Genomic DNA, 25,010 nt, shown 5'->3' with positions numbered 1-25,010 from the left:
CAAAGAGATTTTCTTTTAGGAGACAATGGATACCCCTTAAAATCCAATTTAATGACATCTCTCCTGAATCCTGCCACACAAGCATGGCAAAATTGTTACAGGGTACTAATAAATCTGCATGAAATACAGTGGAAAAGTAGTATGCAATTTATGGAAGAGGCGATTTCCCGTCCTAAATTTAGGCCTAATATAACTGCTTAGAATGCTTTGTATATAATTAATTGTGGCATCAATTTTTAAGCTGTCGACCTTGTAGTCCGCTAAATTTTCTCAGATTTCCTTTAGAAGCTACAATTTAACTGCTCTACATTCCTATTATTTACATTTGGAAGCAGCTGTCTTTTTTTTTTTAATTGCGGTATGACAACATGCTGTATTTAGGAAGATGTTCTTAAAATTACTGCCTCTTACCCGTTGCTTACGTGATTACGTGTGTAATCTCGTAAGCAACGCTCTTACCCGTTTGCCTATGATTGTTTCTTCATGCCAAACAAAGTCAGCCATGATCATATGTAACCAATGAAATTCGCGATTTCGAAGCCATGGTCGTATGAAAAACAAAACATGCAAGATACAAGTACAAAATCCCCTCGTTAGTAAACGCCTGTTAATTTTAAAGATATGAGGCTTGGTGAAATAGTCAACTTTTAAAGATTCCGTTAAAATTAAACGATCCATTTGTTAACAAGTCGTTTGTGCTGATTTAAAGAAGCTTGGTGAAACCGGCCATTAGTCTTTTCGGGATTTACTTCCAACCCTATCGCTTTATTTGCTTCAACTAGAATTTCCGCGTTTTCCCTAATCGTTTGTGAATTTTCTCCTAACATATTCACGTCATCCGCATAGACAAGAAGCTGATGTAATACGTAATATACTTTACGTAATATACTTCTTTATTGCTTGTATAATGAAAAGTGGTTAAGGAAATCAATATTTTAAATTTCCGCCGTGATGAACTATTTGAACTAACTTGAATCATAGCTGTTCGAATACGAACATTTTCTCCATATTTTGGTAATGATACTAAAATAATTGCATTAAACTACACATAGGCCTATTTGTACAAATAAACTTTTAGAGTAAAGTAGAAGTCTTACTTACTTGTAATGTTTGCACTTCCACGAAGAGACTGCAAACATTCACAGCCGTTTTTATCTCTACACGGTATCTAATCACAAGGACTGATATCAATATGACGACTTGCAACAAAGTTCACACATACAGTTAGGGTCAATACATCAGTGTTGCCACCACACTACTGAAAACTGGAACATGTTTAGGTCACATATACAGTATGACAAATAACACAATATTAGGGTGGAAGGCTGAGACACTGCCATCGTGATCTAATACAGGCCGTAAGGCAGACCACGTGACTCGCTTAACAGCTGATCGCGAAGGGCGGGTTTTCAACCATATGAATTAGTTGCAGTGCATGAAGAATAACATATATTTCTCTGAAATGCAGTGTAATTGCGTCAGTAAATTTTTAAACAGTGATTGTGAGACACTTGTGACACAATTTACTTGCAATTTAAGGTATAATATTATTTCTGGTGTGAAAATTACGTTGTTGTAGGCAAAGTTCGTATGTGTAATACCTGCATTTATTTCGATTAAATATTGCGCCCTAATGTGGTTAAGTGAAATTTTGGTCTTATAAACAGTAGGCTAAATATGTGTAATAATATATACGTGAAAGTGAAACATTGACTGGCATGTAAAGTAAGTTGTGATTGGGCCTAAGTGCAGCGTTACCGATGTTACTCTTGTCTAATCCATTATTGCTAGTTTACCGTATTTGTCTTATTAAATTTAAATTATTGCGCCCTTTTTATTTGTGAATAACCTACATTATACGAGTAAATAATACGACGTTTGATAATATACACAATTTGAACTAAAAACGAGATACATATAGTTAGTATATTACGAAAAATTATACCCTATAGTTTTCATTACTGTTACAGTATCTAGAATTGTAATTAGTTGAAATAAAGCACTCATGCTTCATTACGAAATTCTTGCACATTCATTTATGCACGTTTCAACAATTTTCAGTTGCATCGCACGCATATTTTAATGTGTTGAAGTTATAGGTTATGTTTATTCTATCAGTACTTGCCTTATTTCCATATTCGCAATTATGCATTATAATTAAGCATAACGCTACGTATAACTCATAAATGCAATTTGTCTACACTTCAATTGTATTTATTCGTTTCAGACGGTACTCCAGTCTGAAGTCTGATTAGTTTAATATGTTACTAGGGCTAAACTAGCGCTGAGGTAGTTCCCTTCGTATTCATACATCTTGCATATACAAATTAGTTCGGTTCGTTCAGGATTTTAATATGCCCTGCTTATAGGATCAAACGCATCTCGACAAAAAATAAATTCAACTGTTTTCAGTTCAGAAATTACCGGAACTATACCTCAGCGCTACTAAGTAATATAACATATGTACATTTCATAGGAGGGACTGTGGTGAATTTTCTACCTATAAGTAAGGACGGTAACCGTGTTCTGAAGTTTATCCTAAAAATATATTCTTCTTTATTAAATCTCAAAAACGTTATCGTTCTCAACTTAAGCCTAAAATGTTGACGCAGATAGGTTATGTTAACATGGTAAATTCTCTTCACATAAAAATAACAGTTTTATTTATTATTCCTGCCACATTATGCAACACATAAATGGCACTTATGCACATATTACATTGAATAAAAATTTAATTGTATTATTTATTTGTTCCCTCCTATACTGAGTTGTAATGAATTGTATTTATCTAACCTACCAGATTAACATACAACTGTACATACACTAATTTCATAGGAGGGACTGTGGTAAATTTTGTACCTACAAGCAAGGAAGGTAGATGTGCTAAATTAAAATCACAATATAAATAATTCTTCTTTATTAAATCTCAAAATAGCTTCCATTCCAAACTTAAAATGTTGATGCAACCAGGTTATGTTACCATGTAAAACTCCGTTCACATTAAAATAACACAGTTTTGTAATTATTTCTGCAACATATTATGCAATAAGAAGTGTGAAGGGGTCTTATACACACATTACACTAAATAAAATTGAGCGCCGACACGCATTAAAGTAATATATTTCACTCAGCTCCGTATACTCAAATAGAAAAGCCCGACTCATCGAGTGACGTCACACAACCTGCATTACGGCCTGGTCTAGATCACGATGGCAGTGGCTGAGAGGATAAAAAGAAAGGAGAGGGCGATCCAAGGGGAAATGCTTGCAAGCGATGGGACGGATGTGACGTCAAACTACACCTTTTGTCCCATAATTCTCCGCAAAATACCGCCAGGTATTTAATTTTGCTACAGGCTGTTATGTCACATGGTGAAATTTAAATGTCTAACTCACATTTTAATAATGGTTGGTTAGTTGTTGCGTTTGTGGTGTAACAGCTAAACCAAAATCTTCAGGAAGTGCCGTGACCTTTCGTATCTAAGCATTATATTGTTATATTTATGTATAATGAATGGAATTGATATAATAGTATGTAGGCCTAACCATTACGGCTTACGTTCTTTACAGATTTCCGGAAGATTTAAGTCGTAAAAATGAATGGCTAAAATTCATAAATAAGCCAAATTGGCAGCCAACGGCAAGAAGCGTTATTTGTTCGCAACTTTTCCTGGAAGAATGTTTTGACAGGTCCTCCTCCTGCTCTAGTGTTAGACTGAAATCAAATGCAGTTCCAACTTTGCATGTGGAAAGACTTAAATATGTAAGCATATCATCCACTATATATATTTAGAATTTAACAATGATGAAGTGCAGTGCATTTAATTACAGTCTATAAGATTTCATATACAAATTAGCCTAGTTTTTTCTCTTCCCTTTGAGGTTCGGCATCATAATCCAGAGACTCTAAAAGAAGTTCCTTATATAATTTCAACATCATCAGAACTGCCATCAAACTCTGACACACCAAGAAAGTTGGGCGAAAAGGAGGTTAAAAACGACACTGGATAGTAATCACCTCCCAGTCTGTTATAATTCTACACAGAATTCCAGCACTTTTTTCTGCAGAAGAAAAGCACTGGCTATAGCCTATGCAACAAATGCACACTTTTCTCATTTTTCTGTAAATCTAGACACGATAAAGTATAGCTATATAACTTAGTATTGTGTTAGGTCGCATAATGGTCCATCTATATACAAGATAGGCCTACTACATAACCTATATAAAAAATGTGGCCTACACTTTTCTGAACATTTATTAATAAAACAATTGATCAGTAAAGATGTAATTTAGCATTATAATAGGACTGTATATATTCTTTGTACTGTATATAAAAATGTAAAATATTTTATGGCCTATATTTAAAAAAATAATGTAATTTACCAGTATTAGGCCATGTGGCAACTATACGATAAAAATTATAGTCTACACTCTTTGAAAATACTGCAGCCTATAATGACATTTTATTGTCGAACAGCCTTACGTAATTATATTTGACATGGTTGACCTTCACCTTGTACTATAAAAATGTACTTTTCTAGGTATTTAAAAAATTAGACTCAACAGCACAATATGTCCACCTATGCTCTATCTAGCATATGAAGCTTCAAAAATTATATTTTGTCTTACGTAAATGGCTTAGAATGGATGTGGAGAGAACAGGAATAAATTAGTAGATTATTATATCAATGTACATTTCACTGTAGCTTTATTAAACGTATTATGGTTGTTACATGGACTGAACACTTCATTTCTACTTTCTTTTATTGCTGTTCACTACATTCACCAACAGAAAAGAATATTAGCTTTTATAAAAATAACACCCGCTTAATTTTACTAGACTTTCAAAATATTCACAACACAAAACATAAGTCGTAATCGTAATACTACGAACATAACAGCTGTTTAACACACAGGAAAAAGATGTGAACTATGGGTAATTTGGCGGCCATACTAGCACACCTTTTTGGTTCCACCGTTTCAAGCTTATAGCCCGGAGTTGGTGGAAGGTAAGTCTTAAAAAAAAAAAAAAATCCTGACTGGTATTTGACATGAAAACTTCAAAACATGAAATAATGGAGGAGAAACTATTTTTATGAGGAATGCCAACGTTTGATTATTACTGTTTAACTGTAATTTTGTCAAACAACCAGAATCTAAAACCGTTGAATTGGCAACACTGGTCTCCTGTCTCTTTCTTAAAGTAAGAGTGAAACAAGATGCGGAAGCAGATTGTGGGTCTCTGAATGACGTCGCTAACCGCGACGTTTGAATCAATAGAGCTATAGGTGAGTAAGCTGAATCTTGGAACCTATGTTTTCTCTCAAATTGTGACGTTTTTAACGATCACGGCCAGTCACTTTGTTGCGCTCCCTGTGTTCAGCAGGTTGCATCCAATGACATCACAACACAACTCTTGTCATCATAACAGTTTTGCCGATCTCTGACGTTGAGGGGTCTTTTATCTGGCCTTGTGTATAATTTTTTGTGCGAGATCGTGCGTATTTGCTTGCTTTCCGCACAAAACCAATACGCGGTAAGTGTGAAATACCACATTCAGTATTCCCAACCTAACACACATAACAATTTCCCTATTGCTACCGCTTAAGCGTCATATTGATTTTACTGCTTTAGGCTTTTAACATATTATTTTTAAAGACGTTCAATATAGTAATAATTATTAATTGGAAATTTACCACTGCAATTTCACCTAAATTGCACTGTTAATTATTGTTTTTAAATATTTGCAAAAATTAAGTAAACTCTACAACACCACAAAAGTTACTACATTTGTAATGCAAGTAACATTAAGGAAGCCGTGAAAAAATCAACAAGATTCCAGACTCATCATAGACTGGGGGAAAAAAAAGACAGACGTATATCACGGCCTGCTGCAGTATAGTAAACACAGAAAACATTTTATAGCAACAATGTTGAAGATAGATATATTTGTTTTCCAAAGTTGCCGTCATTGAACAGAAACCAAGATGGAGATTTAATTGCAACTAATTAGAAATTCCTCTTTCAGGTATGTAATAAACGATCTTCGCACAAAATAATGTACGATATACGAGCGGTATGTTTGTTTTCATGTTCGAGGAAAAGTTTGAAAAAGCGAAACGTAGTTGAGCTTTTTTAATTTCCGAGAACATGAAAACGTCAACATACCGCTCTTGTAACGCATAATACTATTATGTATACTATTAGTCTGTATATTTTAACTTAAATCTGAAATAGTAATCATCAATTGAAAAAGGGCGTTTTTTCTAAAGTTGTTAAGCAGTTAATAATTATTAAAGAAACATTAGACCTCTGTGTACATAGTTCATGGTTTCCTGTGTTTTACATATAAAAAGCCCAATTAACAGAATTTTGAGTGTGAATTCAATGATACTACTTAATTTTAATAATCTTTTACAATCTGGTGACTGGGAAGTTTTCGGGGAATATTCCGGGAATTTAGCCAGACAGTCACAGATTCACTATATTAAAAATGATGGCAATACATGGCACATTCCGAGGATAATGTCGTCAGTCGGTTTCTTGTTACAGCAAGCCAGTTTGCTAGATTCTTCAAGTCTTCAATTCGTGACCATTTTACAAAATTAAGAAATATAACTGTTCTTTGCAAAGGATGTGCATATCGGAACAAAACCGGAATGAATCCGAACATTACAATCAAAAGGCACAATACAGCGCACAATCTACCGAACACAAATCTTTGTGTTGAGACTCAAACCATTATTTCTGAATGGTAACGTGTTCAGTCTTCTCTTTCACTTATTCCATAACATTCGATTTCTGAGATTTTATAGTCATAAGTAGAGCTAGGATTTATATGTAGTAAGAGTTAAGAATGACGCCGAGTATAGTTCAGTCGGTGTGATGCCGGTTAAGAAGTTTTAAGCCTGGTTGATAAGACTCGAAATCCAAGAAAAGTCACAAGGACTTGACAATGGAGCTTTTAAACTCCCGCTATTTAATAAGTGGTGGTTAAGAGGATTAAATACCCTTAGCGCTAACTAATGGAAGTACTGAATGACAAGAATGCCAAGTATAAGGAGTGGGGGGATATGGCTTGATTGTTTACTAACTATACCGACTAAAAATATTAGCTTTTACTACATACGAATCCTAGCTTTAGTCATCACTCATCAGCAGGGAACGGATTTATATGGACTAAAAATATATTAAATATGTAAATATATATGTAGTTATTTTTACCAAAATATGGAATTAAATATGGATTTTTACCAAAATATGGAATTAAATATGGACTTAAAATTATAAAAAAATGACTATGTACGTTAAATATTGGTACATTTTAATCAAACTAAACAAAAAATATAATGGACGTACCTTATCTTCCAATGTAGTTTCAACAAAACACAATTTTTATTGTCTGTTACCATAACAATAGGTTACAAACATTTCTTTCAAGTGCTGAAAAGTGAATCTTCTTCTATTGTCTCTGAGGATAGATTTATACTGACTAAAAGAGCGTTCGACGTCACAAGAAGTAACTGGTGCATAATTAAATTTCACAATGTCTGCTGGGGATAAGTCCAAGTTAATCTTCACTGTTGATTCACCACTCATCACAGCAACAACCTTTTGTAGTTCTTCATATCCAGGGTTTTTTGAAAGTACAGTGTCCACCTTAGCTCTTACTGCATCTGCAACTTTACCTCTACCACGATTCAGTTGTTCCACAGTACTATTTATAATTTCAAAACTTTCAGATAGTGAAAGGTGCCTATTTTGGAGACTTTTGAGCGTTTTTATGATGCATGAAAATGTATGCTGAATGTGAGCTAAGTCATTCTTCACACTTATGTCACAGGTAACTGTTTTCGCAGTATCAATTGAGACTGCATCTTCAGAGTCCAATGCAAGGAGAACATTGTTAATAGAGTCTATATGTTCGGCATAATATTCAACTGCTTCTAGCCATGTACCCCATCTAGTTAAAATTGGCTTTGGTGGCAATGGAATTTCAGGGTACATTTCTTTCAACACGTTAACTCTACTGGGAGCTTTGAGAAATACTTTTTTCACTGATGAAATCAACAAATCTACTTTAGGGAAATTGTCTCTGACCACTTCTGCCACACGATGAAATGCATGCGCCACACAAGTAAAATGAGTCAATTTAGGATATACAACAGATAATGCTTGTCCAGCTTTGACCATATAAGGGGCAGCATCGCTAATAAAGAATAACACATTATCGTACATAATACCCTTTGGCCACAGGATACCCATAGCTTCGTTGAACAGTTTAACTATAGTTTTGTTATTGCACTTTTCTAGAACATCACAATGTAAAAGAATTCGTTCAGAATATTGTTCACTTAACAAACCGATAACTACATTACCAACAAGTCTACCTTCTTTGTCGGGAGTCTCATCAATGGAAACCCAAATTGAACTATCTTTAATTTCATCTCTTATCTTCTGTATTGTCTCATCGTAGATGGATGGAGCATACGTCTTCCTAAGTGTTGACTCATCCGGGATTGTATGTTGAGTATATTTTTCAAGGAATTCCCTGAAGACCTTATTCTTTAGTTTGTAGAGAGGAATATCAGCAGAGATGAGAGAACGGCACAGGTCGATGTTAAACTCAGATCTTACATTCGATGTTGTTGGTTGTGTTAAAAACAATTGTCTCTGCTTGGAATTTAGTTGTTTGTTGGCCTGATGTTTACTAGTTGTAATGTGTTGTTGCACCAGGAACTTTTGTGTAGATGATACTGCACACTGACACAAATTACAAAATAATATTTTATTGTCAGTTGATAAACCATCTTCTTTAAATTCTGAAATGTAACTTGTTAGTTTTGATTTTAAATTGACTGAATGACGTACTTTTGGCATATTTACCGTCTTTATAGTATGATTTACAAAACTGAACCTATGTGTACTCTGACTGGCATTTAACTGTTGAGCTGCACAACTGAAGTCTGTTAAAAATTTTAAATTAAATTAATACAGTTTTGTAACTTACTTTCCCATTGTTGATAGGACTGCTAATTTTCAAATAACTCTGATGTTAAAGGGATTACTGAACATGTGTTTAAATCTCTATTGTTGAAATGTATTTTTAAAAGTTAATGGAATTTTGTTTTGTTTTATTGTTAAACCTAATATAATATGGACTGTTTTATATGAAATATGGAAAATATATGGAAATTAACGAAAATATGTACTAAACTCTAAAATATGGAAAAAATATGGAAAATAAAAGTAGGATTTTTCAACCCTACACATTGTGAAACATAAAGATAATGCAAAATATAAATTATATTAGCTTTATAAGTAAATATGTATTTACATATAAATCCTTTCCCTGCTCATCAGTAATGAAGGTTAAATTGTTAAATTCTTCTAAATTAATCGCCTTTAGCAATATGGACTATAAATTAGCACTATATTTAATAAAAATACTTCAGTATTTCCCATTAATAAAAGTACTTCAGTATTTCCCATTAATAAAAATACTTCAATATTTCCCATTAGTAAAAATACTTCACTATTTCCCATTAATAAAAATACTTCAATATTTCCCATTAATAAAAATTCTTCACTATTTCCCATTAATAAAAATACTTCAGTATTTCCCATTAATAAAAATAATTCAGTATTTCCCATTAATAAAAATACTTCAGTATTTCCCATTAATAAAAATACTTCAATATTTCCCATTAATAAAAATACTTCAGTATTTCCCATTAATAAAAATACTTCAGTATTTCCCATCAATAAAAATAATTCAATATTTCCTATTAATAATAATACTTCAGTATTTCCCATTAATAAAAATACTTCAGTATTTCCCATTAATAAAAATACTTCAGTATTTCCCATTAATAAAAATACTTCAATATTTCCCATTAATAAAAATACTTCAGTATTTCCCATTAATAAAAATACTTCAGTATTTCCCATTAATAAAAATACTTCAATATTTCCCATTAATAAAAATACTTCAGTATTTCCCATTAATAAAAATACTTCAATATTTCCCATTAATAAAAATACTTCAGTATTTCCCATTAATAAAAATACTTCAGTATTTCCCATTAATAAAAATTCTTCAATATTTCCCATTAATAAAAATACTTCAATATTTCCCATTAATAAAAATACTTCAGTATTTCCCATTAATAAAAATTCTTCAATATTTCCCATTAATAAAAATACTTCAATATTTCCCATTAATAAAAATACTTCAATATTTCCCATTAATAAAAATACTTCAGTATTTCCCATTAATAAAAATACTTCAATATTTCCCATTAATAAAAATACTTCAGTATTTCCCATTAATAAAAATACTTCAATATTTCCCATTAATAAAAATACTTCAGTATTTCCCATTAATAAAAATACTTCAGTATTTCCCATTAATAAAAATTCTTCAATATTTCCCATTAATATAAATACTTCACTATTTCCCATTAATAATGATATTCTTCAGTATTTCCCATTAATAAAAATACTTCAATATTTCCCATCTATAAAAATACTTCAATATTTCCCATTAATAAAAATACTTCACTATTTCCCATTAATAAAAATACTTCAGTATTTCCCATTAATAAAAATAATTCAGTATTTCCCATTAATAAAAATACTTCAGTATTTCCCATTAATAAAAATACTTCAATATTTCCCATTAATAAAAATACTTCAATATTTCCCATTAATAAAAATACTTCAATATTTGCCATCACGAACCGACAAATGTTTGTTTTGAGAATTGAATCCATGTACCGGCGCTATATCTCGTATCATCAAAATAATTAGCACGGCGAGTATACTAAAAACAAAACACTCTAGGTACCGGTACTCTGACCTGTGTTATCGCGATGTGTGGTCGCGTATGTTTGCTGAAGAATGTTCACAATTTGAAACGTATTTTCCAAGTAAATATGACGAATTTTCATGGCCCTTTCATTGCGATATTGAAAATAACAAACTTTCATTGAGTGAAAGAGAACAGTTAATTGAACTCTCGAATGACACCGGACTTGAAATGAAATTCCAAGCGGAAGGTATGGTTAATTTCTGGACCTCATCACAAGTGAAAAGAGAATATAGTGAACTGTACAATGGTGCTCTACAGATTATAATTCAGTTTGCTTCTACGTATCTGTGTGAGAAAGGGTTTTCATCACTATCTCTAATAAAAACAAAGTACCGAGATCGACTCGATGTATGTGACGATCTCCGACTTAAGCTTACCAGCGTACATCCAAATATAGAACTGTGCAAGAATCGGCAGACTCATTCATGTCATTAATGTGGTTACCAACATTTATTTATATTGTTTAGTTAATTTGTTAAAGATTATCCAAACTCTAATAGCCTTGAATTATTAAAGAAACAAAAATGAATTTTGTTCTACTAACATTAACTTAATTAGTTAGTACTAATATAAAATTAATTGAATTAAACTAATGTTCATTAATTAATTCTGTTTTAAAATATAAGTATACTGGTATTAAAATATGCTACAAAAATGATATAGTTCTTTCGAAGGGAACAAGAGTAAGGTGGTCCTCGGAACTGTTCTGACTTAAAAAAGTGGTCCCCACTTCAAAATAGTTTGAGAAACGCTGGCCTAAACAAATAATAAAAAAGTTTCAATTTTCTTGTTTATTTAAAATACATCTTCAAATACAAAAACATACTACACAGTTATGATGTACAAAAAAAAAATGTTACAATATTGGCTTCAGGAAGTAAGAGTATTGGGCGGGGAATCAAATTTTTGCCAGTCAGATTAATTAAATGACTTAAAACCATTATTTTGTTTTCCTCTTAAACTGTTAACAAACCCTGATACACAATCTTCATCGTGTGTCTAGATAGAAAAATTTACAGTATTATCTTATGTTTTCGAAGGTTTATTTAACGAAAGTTTTCGTCTTACCTAAGACATCTCCAGGCTTCAGGATACAATAAAATGTTGCCTAAAAGATTTAAAATTATCTAAAATTTTAAATGTTTTAGTTGTAAAAAACAGTAACATTTTATTTCAATCTGAATATGCCTTAGGGTAAGGCAAAAGCGTTCGTTAAATGGACTTAAAAACATAAGTCATTAGACTGAAGACTTTTGTATCAATAGACACGTTAGAGCAAAATAAAGATTGTGTATTACGACTTATCGGAAATAAAACAAAAATCATTACCGTATTAATTATTCATTAGGTTCTATTATATAGTAAAGAAGATATTACACTGAAAATACTGAAAACAAAAATAATATACGATAAGATTCTGGAAACTGAGAGCATCCCCAATCCAATACAGTTAATGCCTATTACGAGCTTAATACCTACACTTAAAACCATTATCACAGACATTTTAAAAATGTTCAGTTGGGTGTTGATATAAAATGGTCGTCTGTTAAAAAGTTTTACCACAGTCAAGCATTGAGTAGAATAGTGCAATCATGATTTCTAAATCTTATCTCTACTCTGTATTCAGAATTTTTCCAACGCTTATGTTAAAAAAGGGTTAAATAAATTGAATGTTAAAATTACTGAAGTTTTTTTTATAACCGGTATTTGATAAATCATGTCGTTTCAACCAAATTTAAAGTATGACAAATATGCAATATTATTATAAACCGCTCTTGAAGCAAAAAGTTATTTTTTTAATAGTACAATAATATAATTTCTGTAACTACAGGCTGTGGCTATATCACAATGAATGGACAACACCAGTATCACATTAAAGCTCTTGTAGCTATTTCAGAGATTTCGTGTATTTTGTAGCTACCGATACATGTGCTATTTAATTTTCTACAAGATCGTCTCTTATAATATTTCTAAATAAAAATATTTAGATACTTAACAGGAAATGTTAATCAAATGAAATTAAAAAAAAAACACTGATTCTTAATTTGTACTATCGAGAGAAATGAAAGTTACTGTAAATCCTAAAATAAATTATATTAACTGATATTCAATGTCTATAAATCCTTTAACTCACTGTGATTGAAGTTTATTAGTCTATGCCTAAAATGCATGGAACAAAGGGCTTATGACAACCACCATGTTTGTACGTATCTCTGAAGCTAAGACAATGAAAGCGTACTACAGGGGCCACACTGAAAGATTCTACAAACTAATACGACAGTCTAGTATATACAGTCGCGAAGCTCAATACGTAGTAAATATGCAAACATTAGATAGTTGCTCACCACTAGGATCGCTAATATCGCCTCATTACAGGCAATGCAAAATAGTACCGTCACAGTCTATTGTTTCTAGCACCCTCAAAACTCAAGCTTCGTGACTATATAGTGGACTGTGCTAGTACATATAGCAATAAACTATATTGACGATTGTCTTTTGTTTCAATAATAAATGCAATTCAGTTTCCAAGACAATTGCTGTTTATAAATCAATAATAAAAATGTAATTCAATTCCTAAGGTAACTGCTGTTTATAAATCAATAATGAAATGTAATTCAGTTTCCAAGATGACTGCTGTTTATAAATCAATAATAAAAATGTAATTCAATTTCTAAGGTAACTGCTGTTTATAAATCAATAATGAAATGTAGTTCAGTTTCCAAGATAATTGCTGTTTATAAATCAATAATGAAATGTAATTCAGTTTCCAAGATAACTGCTGTTTATAAATCAATAATGAAATGTAATTCAATTTCTAAGATAACTGCTGTTTATAAATCCATAATGAAATGTAATTCAGTTTCCAAGACAACTGCTATTTATAGATCAATAATAAAAATGTAATTCAATTTCTAAGGTAAGTGCTGTTTATAAATCAATAATGAAATGTAATTCAGTTTCTAAGACAACTGATATTTACAAATCCAAGAAAATATTGCCTAGATATTTTTGAAGTTAACAGTTTATGAAATAAATGGATTTAAATCAACAAGACTTTCGGGCTATTATTTCTTATTATTTTAAATCGTCATTAACGCCAAAAGAATGCATTAAAATGCTTTTGGAAATGAAGCAGCATCAGGAAGGGTTGTGTGTGATTGGTTTGCGGAATTCAAACGTGAATATACATCAGCGACGATCTCTGTAAGGGTCAACCTGCTATAGGGACCAGTGACAGAATATCCACGCTGTGCGTCAAATTATTACAGAAGATAATCAAATCACCTATGCCGAGATTCAGGCATTTTTGGGGATAGAGTGCAATGCAAAAGATCCCCCATAATCATGATGCTCTGAGAAAGCTGTATGCATGGTGAATTTCGCATAATTTGACAAAAGTTGAGAAAGAAACACGTGCTGTTTTGTGCACGGAAATGCTTAAAAAATTCAATCGAGGCCAGTCAAATTCTGTTCTTGTCATCGTAACAGGTAAGGAAACATGTTATGAGCCTGAAAATAAATGGCAGTCGGTACAGTGGGTCTTTCCAGACGAAAATAAGCCAACAAAATTCAAAAGAGGCCGAAGCACTGACAAGAAAATGGTTACCTCATTCTTTCATCGCTCTGGTCCTGTCATCTCTATTCTTCTAGAGCAGACGTCTCCAAAAGCCTACTCGCGAGTAAGCCCCTGAACGAAACCGAAGCCAGTACGTAATGAGCGCGCTCCGCCTCACCCATCCCCACCTGTACTGTATTCAATGTTTATGCGCAAACGAAGAGCAGTGGCGGACTGCCATTATCATTGTGTTGGTCGGAGTGTTCCACCGTTTCACAATGTCTTCTAATCATGGACGTAGCACATTCAAGGATGAATAGGAAGAGAAATTTTTTTGTGTTTGTAGAGAGAATGTGAAATGCTTAATTTGTTCGAAAATTCTTAAGGGTGTGTTAAAATTGAACATGCGACTACAATATTTGACTCTTCACAAAGAATATCATACAAATACAGGCATGTTGGACATGTGAAAATAATTTAGCCTATTTTGGGGCTATCTGTATAATTCTTGGTTATACATAATAATCAGTGTATTACAATACGTCTACACTCAGTTCCGCATGACAAACATATAGTTCTTCGTTTAATTTTAGGTAAAATGCGTAGGGTACAAATATTTTGATAAATATAATCCAAGAAAATACAAACAAAAATCACACACGTGTCCTCAATCTTAAACAAAAAAAGTTTCTTGCTAGCTATGTTCTAGCTTGGAATATTGGAAAGTCAGTGCAGCCCTTTACAGAAGCATCATTTGTAAAATAGTGCATACAGGACGTTACTAAAATACTGTGTCCAGAACAAAGTCAAAGTTTAAGAAAATTAAATTGTTTCCAATTACAGTTCAGAGAAGGAATTTCAATATTGTAAATGCAATTGAATCTGAAGTCGAAACCACAATTAACCAGTTTGTACCTTACTCACTTGCGTTGGACGAAAGCACAGATAGAAATGACAAAGCTCACCTAGCCATTTTCATCCGAGGAGTTAATGAACATTTCACTGTGTCTGAATGTCTTCTAGATGTACAGTAATTACAAAATACAACTGGAGAAGATCTATTTCAGGCACTGAAAAGCACCATTGAACAGAAGAGGTTGAATTTGCAATGGCTTGTGTCCATAGCAACAGACGGTGCTCCAGCTTCATATATGTCAAAATAATATACAAACGTATGATATTTCTTATTCTTTTAATGTTATTATTTGTAAACATAAGCAGACCGTTGCCGCGATCCCCCACTGATCGCTTCCATCTGTTGAGGTACGAGTCTCTCCCCCTTCTCTAGCCTTACGGCACACTGTGTTCGGCGGGCAGCATCGAGAGCATGAATGACGATACGCTTTTTGGAGACCTCTGTTCTAGAGAGTCGTACGGTTAATGCCGATTGGTATACCATCATTTGTTCACCGACAGTTTTAGAAAATATACATTTGATGCTCGACTGTGACAATGCATCCCCACACTGCAGAACAGACAATAGACTTTTGGGTAATTCAGGTGTGAAAATTAATTACTCATCCGTCCTATATTCCTGATCTGGCAGCACGCTACTTATTGTTATCCCCAATCATCAAGAATAAAATGCTGAAGCGACGATTGAGGCCTTAAAAGCGCTGGTGTCAGAAGTGTCTCTTGATAACTGGTTCCATAAAATAGACAAAAACACAAGATTTAAGAAGAAGCAGAAATAATTCGTTGTTTTACTCTACATATCGATGTCTGAGAACCAGACTGTTTAAGTCCAACTTTTTATAAGAAAGAAATCTTTATTTCATTGTGTTCCAGTTCTTGTCTGCATATATGAATCGAACAAAATCGTAAATATTCCTCTCCATAAGGTTGCTATGAAGCTATTCCAAATTGTTTCATGAAGCCTTGAATGTCAGGAGCTTAAAATAGCTCTCCTGAAAAAAAAAATAGTAAAATGGACTTGGAACAGTCTGGTTCTGGGCCATCGATATATCAGTCCGCAGATACTTTCAGTATGACCCATAGTAAGAACGCTTTAAAGGCCCATTCACAATGAAAATTAAACATAACCGTAACATAAACACAGAAGTTTGCGCCCAGGCTACCAAATAGGATCATTCACAATGATTCACATAAGCATTGACATAAACATTACCGTAAGACGTTAACATGAAAGTTTGCAAACTCCAAACTTTCATGCTTATGTTTACGTGATTTGCAAACACAACACAATCGTGGAGCGCTGAAGTACACGAAAGAATATGAGGAAATGGCGTCGTTGTTATGTTTCCATGGTTACCAAATATGTTTGCTGTTATGTTTATGTTCCCATCGTGAATGATGGTATGACTTCTTGATTTTACTGTAACGTTAAGTTAACGCTTACGTTATGTTTAATTTTCATTGTGAATGAGCCTTTAGTCCTTTAACTTTATAAAGCTTCCTTTGTTATAATAAGCTTTTTGAAATTTGGAACGAAAGTTGTCTTCTACAACTGAAAATGTTTTTAACACGGCATCATCTGCATCAACTGGCTGAAGTTCTTCCAAACTGGTCCTTATAACTTTGATCACCAATAGGAAATCTTGCAGCAAACTAAAATCAAATCCTTGCTTCAATTTGTTGTCGTTCTGTATGGCTTCCCTAAGTCCGTGGTTGTAGAAGTCCCATGCATAACCGTTGTATGTTCTGTCCAATTTTATGAGTGGCACCACTTTCACATCCGTGAATACCTGAGGAATCAAAATTACATCGTATGAAGAGGAGTTAATAAATATTTAAATGACAAATACAAATAAATAATTTGCTAAAAAAACCATATAGGCCTATAAAAATAATAGAAACAAAGCTACAGTTAACTACTGGACTTACAGACACAACATCTATACTAATAATAAATCTGTAGCCGAAATTTTTCTGGTAATTTTCGATTTTCCAAAAATAATTGGTCCTAACATATATAATTAACTACCCTGAAACCGAAAATCGCTTTTTTTAAATTTTTGTTTGTATGTCTGTCTGTCTGTATGTTTGTTACCTTTTCACGCGATAATGGGTGAACGGATTTCGATGAAAATTGGAATATGAATTATGCTCGTTGTAACTTAGATTTTAGACTATATGGCATTCAAACTACATTATTTAAAAGGAGGGTTATAAGGGGGCCTGAATTAAATAAATCGAAATATCTCGCTTATTATTGCTTTTTCTGAAAAATGTTACATAACAAAAGTTTCTTTAAAAATAATTTGCGATAAGTCTTATTCCTTGAAAAAATTTGATAGGACTGATATTTAATGAGATAAATGAATTTTAAAATTAAAATAACTGCCATCTAAGGCCGTATAATGAAATAAAAAACAAATGACTTCGTCTATAAGGGGCCTTGGACAGCAACAATCGAAAGCTATGAAAGATAGCCTACAGAGAATGTTTCTGTGTTTGTGTGAAGTAATATCGGAAGCTAAATTAACCGATTTGTATAATTAATTATTATTTCACCATTGGAAAGTGTAGTTTCTCTAGATGGACATAATGCTATAATGTTATTACAGTAACTTCTGATATAATGTAATATAATATAATATAATATAATATAATATAATATAATATAATATAATATAATAATATAATATATGTAATGTAATATTATATAATATAATTTAAGTTATTTGAAGGGTTCAGAACCATAGTGGGCCAAACGTCATTTACTGAATACGTAGAGAACAAGGGTTAAAATTAAGTTATTACGATAATTCAATGGAAACCTATAACAAGTAAAATAAAGTATACACATTAAATCTAAATGATGTCAATGTTCATTAAACTATGGTTGCATGTAATAAAAATTAGAAACATGTTAAAGGAATTGTCATTGCACCAAATGAGTGTCTCTGGACCAAAATGATCGCATTTTAATTATTTGGATGCAATTTAAATTAAGTAACATATTAAACGATTTATCCTTCTATCAAACACGAATGTTCCCTGGATCAAATGTCCTATTTTAATTATGTAATTACTTTATATTTATTTCTAACGGGTGCAGCGGAGCGCACGGGTACGGCTAGTTTTAAATAAAACCGATCTCGGAGAAAAACGGGACTAAAATGTGCATTTATACCTTATTTAATTTTTTCATTACACCCTTATCACGTGTTTTCCTCGAAAAACTACATAACAGTGGGAGTTCGCGAAACAAATTTTGTTACCAAAAACTATATATCTTTATTTATTGGTAGTATACTTTCATTTACCATTTATTAAATCTACATACTTAGACTTCAACAAACAAAATTTGATAACACAATCTCAAGAGAAAAATGGAACTCTTTGCATCATAATCCACAGTTAATTCCCGATTTACCACGAAAATCGTCTGTAGCTGCATTTAGATTGGCAACAGGCCGTGATTGTTTGGCCAAACACCTGCATAGAATTGGAATATATCAGTCCCCTAACTGCCATTGTGCAACTCAAACCAAGAAATGGATTCGGAACACCTCAAAATCTGTGCTTCAATGGCTGACCATGATAATATCTTTGAAAATTATTGGAGTGCAAGAGGTCAAATGACTTTATTGTCAAACGCCTGGCATTAGAAAACAGTAACAACAAGAACAACTTTCATTTACCGAGACATAACGGAAGTAGGTAACTGGGGTCAACTTTCAATTTTCAAATGAGGACCTTTGTCGTGAAATTTACTTTTGGACGAGACTTTTAAAAAGAAATAACTTTTATTCTGTCACTTCATATTCACAATCAAAGAAAATAGACAAATAAATGGCTAACGGCCACTCTTTGTATGTATATAGTACAATGCACTGTGAACTTAACACGGGGTATGGTAATGAAGATAATGATATATGAATAATGATGGCGAAATGAGTCCGAGGTCCAATGTCCAAAGTTGCCCAGAAATTATGCTTCAGTTGGTTGAGGAAAAACCTCAGAAAAATCCCCAACCAGAATTTGAACTCAGGTCTACTCGTTTCACAGACATGCTATTCGTTACTCCACAGCAGTGGACCCAAATTCATATATTATTATTATTATTATTATTATTATTATTATTATTATTATTATTATTATTATTATTATTATATTTTTTTTATTTGTTTTTTTTTCGTTGTTGGGTACTCTATAGCATCTATTAGATGCTTTATGGTTGTGCTAACAGATGGAGTTACTTGTCAACAATGTGACGAAAACGAATTATCTTCTACATTTTTTTACTAGTCATTATCGCAGTAGAAGTCCTGCACAATAATTTTATTGCATCTCGTGCACAGCTGCAATTCTTAATGATGATATTCTGTTTTCATTGTTGTAATATTAATGCTTAATTTAGCGGATAAGTAAAATGTACAACGCATAAAAAGTGAGTAAAATATATAGGCCTAAACAAAATAATACATACATAATATAAAACATTATTTCAGATACGTGAGTAATTACAAATAGTGTAAAATACATACTAGGTTCAAAAAGTTCCCGGAATTTGCTAGTATCATAGAAACAACGTACCTTAAACACTATTCTACAGCATTCCTTTCAAAATAGTTGCCTTCCGCAACAACACACTTTTGCCAACGCGTGTAGAGTTCCTGGAAGCAGGCCTGGAAGCCATTTTGTGAAACCCGTCTTAGTGCTCTCGTCGCGTTTGCGATAACCTCTTCAGCATTGAATCTCCGTCCTTTCAGATGACTTTTCAGACGGGGAAACAGAAAGTAATCGGGTGGTGAGAGATCAGGAGAGTCTGGTGGGTGATCCAAAGCAGTTATGTTGTGCTGGCAAGAAAATTCTTTACAATAATTGCGCGATGAGCAGGTGCGTTGTCATGCATAAGGAACCAGTTATTTTCTACCCACTTTTCTGGACGTTTCCTTCTCACTGAGTCCCGGAGGCGAAGGAGGATTTCTACGTACAATTCTTTCATTACAGTACGACCTTCTGGAATGAACTCATGGTGGATGAGACCCTGAGAGTCGAAGAAAACTTCCAACATAACTTTGCTTTTGGAAGTGTCCCTAGGAAATTTTTGCTTCCGAGGAGATGTTTTCAATTTCCACTCAGATGACTGTCGTTTAGGGACTGGGTCGTACAAGTAGCACCAAGTTTCATCACCAGCAATAATTTTGTTTAAGAAATCTCTGCAGGAGTTTTGTGTAACAAAACACAGAACTTGATGTTTGTACGTTGCTCTGTGGACATAATTACAAAATGCGACGAACAAACAAAACACTATGATAAACAATTGCCTACAACTCAAAACCAACAATCGCCATTATCAACAAACTTTAAGGAAATGACATCATGAATGTTACCAACAAAACAAATGTATAATATCCCTTGTTATATATTAATACGAAAAATGGTAGTAAAATTCCGGGAACTTTTTGAACCCAGTAGTATAACACTTGTTCACCTCATGTCTTATGTTGGTAATCGTATCTGAAGAGGAATACAATCCATCGTCAGAATGGCCAGACAGGGCGGCAAAGGAGGAACAAATGGTATTTTGGTTGCATGTGTCCGTGATGTATTTCTCAAGATCCATGGGACCTGTAACATACATTTAATGTTCAATAACTAATAAATAATTAAAATAAATATACACATATTGATTACACAACTTTTAATACTGTATTACTTAGGAATAAAAAAAATATATACATATTACTTTCACGTGTTAATTTGAACTAAATTTAAAAATACCTAGTTGACTAGTTTCGGCTTGGGACCCATCTTCAGAACTGCGTGGTCCTCGCGTCTTCCGATGTCTTCGCCCCTGGTGAGAATGCTTTTGTGTAGTGTAATGTGGAGTCAAATAGTGTGTGTGTTCTGAAATTCAGTTGTGTGTTGAAGATTTGTTGTGGATGTGTTTTTGTGTGTCTGTATATTTCGTATTGTTCTAGTGTTTTTTTTTCTTGTTTTTCGGTTGGATATGTATTATTCCCATGTCTGTGTCTATGTTCCTGTAGGTGTGGTTGGCATTTGTGATGTGTTCTTATGTGGAAGTGTTATGTGATTTGATGATGTGTTCTTTGTAACGTGTTTGAAATTATCTGCCTGTGTGTCCGATGTAGAAGTTGTTGCAGCTATTGCATGTGAGTTTGTATACACCTGTGATGTTGTATTTGTTTGTTTGTGTGTTGGGATGCTTTTGTAGAGTGTTTTGTGTTCTGTATGCGATGTTATAGTTTAATTTCTAGAATGAAGATGCGATCTTATGTGTGTTTTTGTTTTCGTATGTTAGTGTGATGTATTTTTTGTGTTCTTGTGTTTGTGTTGTGTTCCTATGTTTCTTGTAATTATGTTTTGTATTTTTTATTATGTTGTGTATTATGTTGGGGTTGTATCCATTTTATTGTGCTACCTATTTTATGATATATTTCATTTCTTATTTGTAGTCCTGCTGGCTCATTGGTATGTTGGGTACTCTGTGTACCATGGCTCAAAATGCAGCTTGTTTGTGCTGTGTTGGGTGATTGGATGTGTTGTGTATGTGTGTGGTGATTGTTGTGGATTTTCTGTAGATTTTGAAGGTGTGTTTGTTATATACTTTTGTTATTGTGATGTCTAGGAAGTTCATGGATTTGTTGTTTTCGATTTCTAGTGTGTAGTGTAGCTTTGGATGTATTTTGTTTATGTGTTGATGTAGGTTTTTAATCTGTCTTTTGTTTCCTTTGTTTCCTAGTACCGGTATTAGTATCTATGCCAATATATGATGTTGTCTGCGTATTTATTGTTGTTTTTGTTTAGTAGGCCTATATATGTCTGTTCTATAATGTGTATGAATATTTCTGCTAATAGGCTGGAAATGGGTGATCCCATATCACAATACCATATCAAAACCCATATTTAATGCAGAGGATAGTCGACTATTACTTTTTATCAATTACATCCTAACATTGTACGAATATTACCTTCCGTTGCTGGACAGAAAGTTTCTTGTGGCTCAAATTTTACACCTGATAAGGGAAGCGAGATATCTTCATGCATTTCCATTGCAATCTGCATTGCCACATTTCTGAAGTAATTATCAAAGATGTACTTCACCTCGTTGTTGTACATTTCCAACACCTGTGTGCAAACAAAGCAGGTGAAGGAGTAACACGAAATGGTAAAACAGAATGATAATAGTACATTATGCAACGAGCCTATAATGGTAGTAATTAAGACGCGAGTATGTTTATGAAACGACCGCAAGCGAGTTTCATAATTTTCATACGAGCGTCTTAATTATCATTATAGGCAAGTTTCATACGACTTTTTATGCTCGACCATATTTCTAACTTGAAATTATTCATAAGTATTCATGCTATTCTTATCTGACTGGGGAGCGGAACTGACCTTGTGCAATATCTCGTAAATTGTGAGATGTGTGCTGACGCGAAAGTATTGATTTTTTCCTAGAAACAAATGTCATTGACCTTGATATAATCTAGAGAGTAAAATAAAGATTAATCTTGATATAACCTTGAAATTGATTTAGACATTGAAAAACGAGATGTCAAATTGAATTTATTTGAATATTATTTACAATTACGCTAATTATTATAGTAACAGAACATAACCTCCTGCGACAGTATTGGATTTCCAGCCTCCGTGACGTTTCGCTAGTTGTTTTTCGATTGCATATCCGAGAATAATCCATACTTGCGCTTTCATATTGCTACAATGGTGTTTTTCTGATTGGTGGAACACCTGAACTTTAATGAATAGGTGTACTTTAATGAGGTCCATTAAAGGGCTGCTACCAGGTGTATAATTACTACATTTCGGCATAGTCGAGCATAAAAATTAATAACGATAAAAAGAATAATTTATATTTTTGTATGTGATATTGCTTAACTGGGAAATCTACACATTTAAATCTGGAATACCAAGATTTGAGAATATTAAAATAACTTAATGATAATTATATAATTTTATTATTATTATTATTATGATTATTATTATGGAACAAATAATAAGATAATATTGGAGCGTTACTAGACCACGGAACTTCTATGCGTTAAAAAAACCTGAAAATATGCATGCAACTTTACAGTAAAAACTGTTGAAATATGCGTTAAAAATTGAAATATATGCAGTATAAAATACAGTAGGCTATAATGTTTCTGGTGGATGTAAAAGTAATTCAATTAGAAGATGGTAAATATGAACATGTTTCACCTTTGATGTGGACCTAACACTGGTTACAAGACATTCTTTTCTTAAGAAAGACAGTTTCATATAGCAATTACATAAACAAATGAAAACACGTCAAAACAAAATTTACCTCCTTAACTTCTTGCGGGAGAGGAGGTAACACTACTTTTGAATTGTGATACTTCTCTCTTTTTTCCTTTCTCCGAAGTGGCTGGGTTGCAAATAAGTAGCTTAGCACAACAATTAAATTAATCTGGGTCTCTTTCGAGATTCTGCCACCTTCATCTTTCTTACAGATCTCTCTGAGAACTCCAGATTTCCAGAGGTACACAAATGCCAGGTTTCCAGGTTCATGATAGTGGAGATGTGTAACAATGCCGGTCATAATTTGTGGTTTTCCTTCGTCATCCAACAAGCCCTTAAAAGAGAAACACAGGCAACCAACATTATATAATGCCAATTTACAGAAGTATATTACGAGTGTGTTCATTCTCTAACAGTATAGTGATCTATTTCAGAATATAAAGCATAGCGCACTTTCAGGAGAGACTTCGAAACTACCTTGTCTTAGTAGCAATTAGGTCCGTTTTAATTTATTTCATATTCGACTACAACGTACATCATGAATATGTAGGTTATATATATATATATATATATATATATATATATATATATATATATATATATATATATTGTAATAATACTGTTTGATGCATTCTTTGCGAGATGAATTCAGTCCCTAGTATAGACAATTAACTTTTATAGCAGTGATGGTTACAATCATTTACTTAAAGCTGTGACACATTTTAATTATTTTTAGTAGGTTATTTTACGATGCTTTATCAACATCTTAGGTTATTTAGCGTCTGAATGAGATGAAGGTGATAATGCCGGTGAAATGAGTCCGGGGTCCAGCACGGAAAGTTACACAGAATTTGCTCATATTAGGTTGAGGGAAAACCATGGAAAAAACCTCAACCAGGTAACTTGCCCCGACCGGGGATCGAACCCGCGCCGCCTGGCTTCGCGGCGAGACACACTAACCGTTACTCCACAGGTGTGGACGCTGTGACACATGTCTTGTTGCTATGGAACAATTCATTGGGATTAATTGTGCAATAGTTGTTTGCTAATGACAACTTGAAAAAGTTAGCCTACATCAGAGTAATCCAAACGTCTCATACACGATGAATAATAATCTTTCACCTAAATGTGTAAAACACTAACAGAAAGCTCCATTCACAATGAAAATTAAACATAACCGTAACATAAACACAGAAGTTTGCGGCCAGGTTACCAAATGGGACCATTCACAATGACTTACGTAAACACTGACATTAACATTCCGTTAGACGTTAACATGAAAGTTTGCGAACTCCAAACTTTCATGATTATGCTTACGTGATTTGCAAACAGAACACAACCGTGGAGCGCTGAAGTATACGACAG

The 25,010-nt window shown here is 33.1% G+C and overlaps 2 protein-coding genes across 3 annotated transcripts in view; both read right to left on the bottom strand.

Moving 5' to 3' along the window:
- Positions 1 to 1,226, bottom strand: part of LOC138703824 (probable ATP-dependent RNA helicase DDX60) — a 46,083-nt gene extending 44,857 nt beyond the window's left edge. The window contains exon 1 of the mRNA XM_069832031.1: positions 1,102 to 1,226. The gene's annotated coding sequence lies outside the window, so the exon portion shown is untranslated. The remainder of the gene's footprint in view (positions 1 to 1,101) is intronic.
- Positions 1,227 to 11,649: 10,423 nt separating this feature from the next.
- LOC138703822 (probable ATP-dependent RNA helicase DDX60) overlaps positions 11,650 to 25,010 on the bottom strand; it is a 42,671-nt gene continuing 29,310 nt past the window's right edge. Inside the window, exons 6-9 of one of the 2 annotated variants that reach the window (XM_069832027.1) lie at positions 23,692 to 23,979; positions 22,334 to 22,490; positions 20,833 to 20,969; positions 11,650 to 17,134 (exon numbers count right to left, since the gene is read on the bottom strand). In XM_069832027.1, coding sequence (XP_069688128.1) covers positions 16,820 to 17,134; positions 20,833 to 20,969; positions 22,334 to 22,490; positions 23,692 to 23,979 — 897 coding nt within the window. In that variant the 3' untranslated portion in view covers positions 11,650 to 16,819. Of the gene's footprint in view, positions 17,135 to 20,832; positions 20,970 to 22,333; positions 22,491 to 23,691; positions 23,980 to 25,010 lie in introns of those variants that run through there. The other variant, XM_069832028.1, reaches the window with a different exon arrangement.

This window comes from Periplaneta americana, chromosome 7, assembly GCF_040183065.1.
Source record: "Periplaneta americana isolate PAMFEO1 chromosome 7, P.americana_PAMFEO1_priV1, whole genome shotgun sequence".
NCBI classification, from domain to species: Eukaryota; Metazoa; Arthropoda; class Insecta; order Blattodea; family Blattidae; genus Periplaneta; species Periplaneta americana.
Note: the sequence above shows the minus strand (reverse complement) of the source record. Positions and strands in the feature narration are given on the sequence as shown.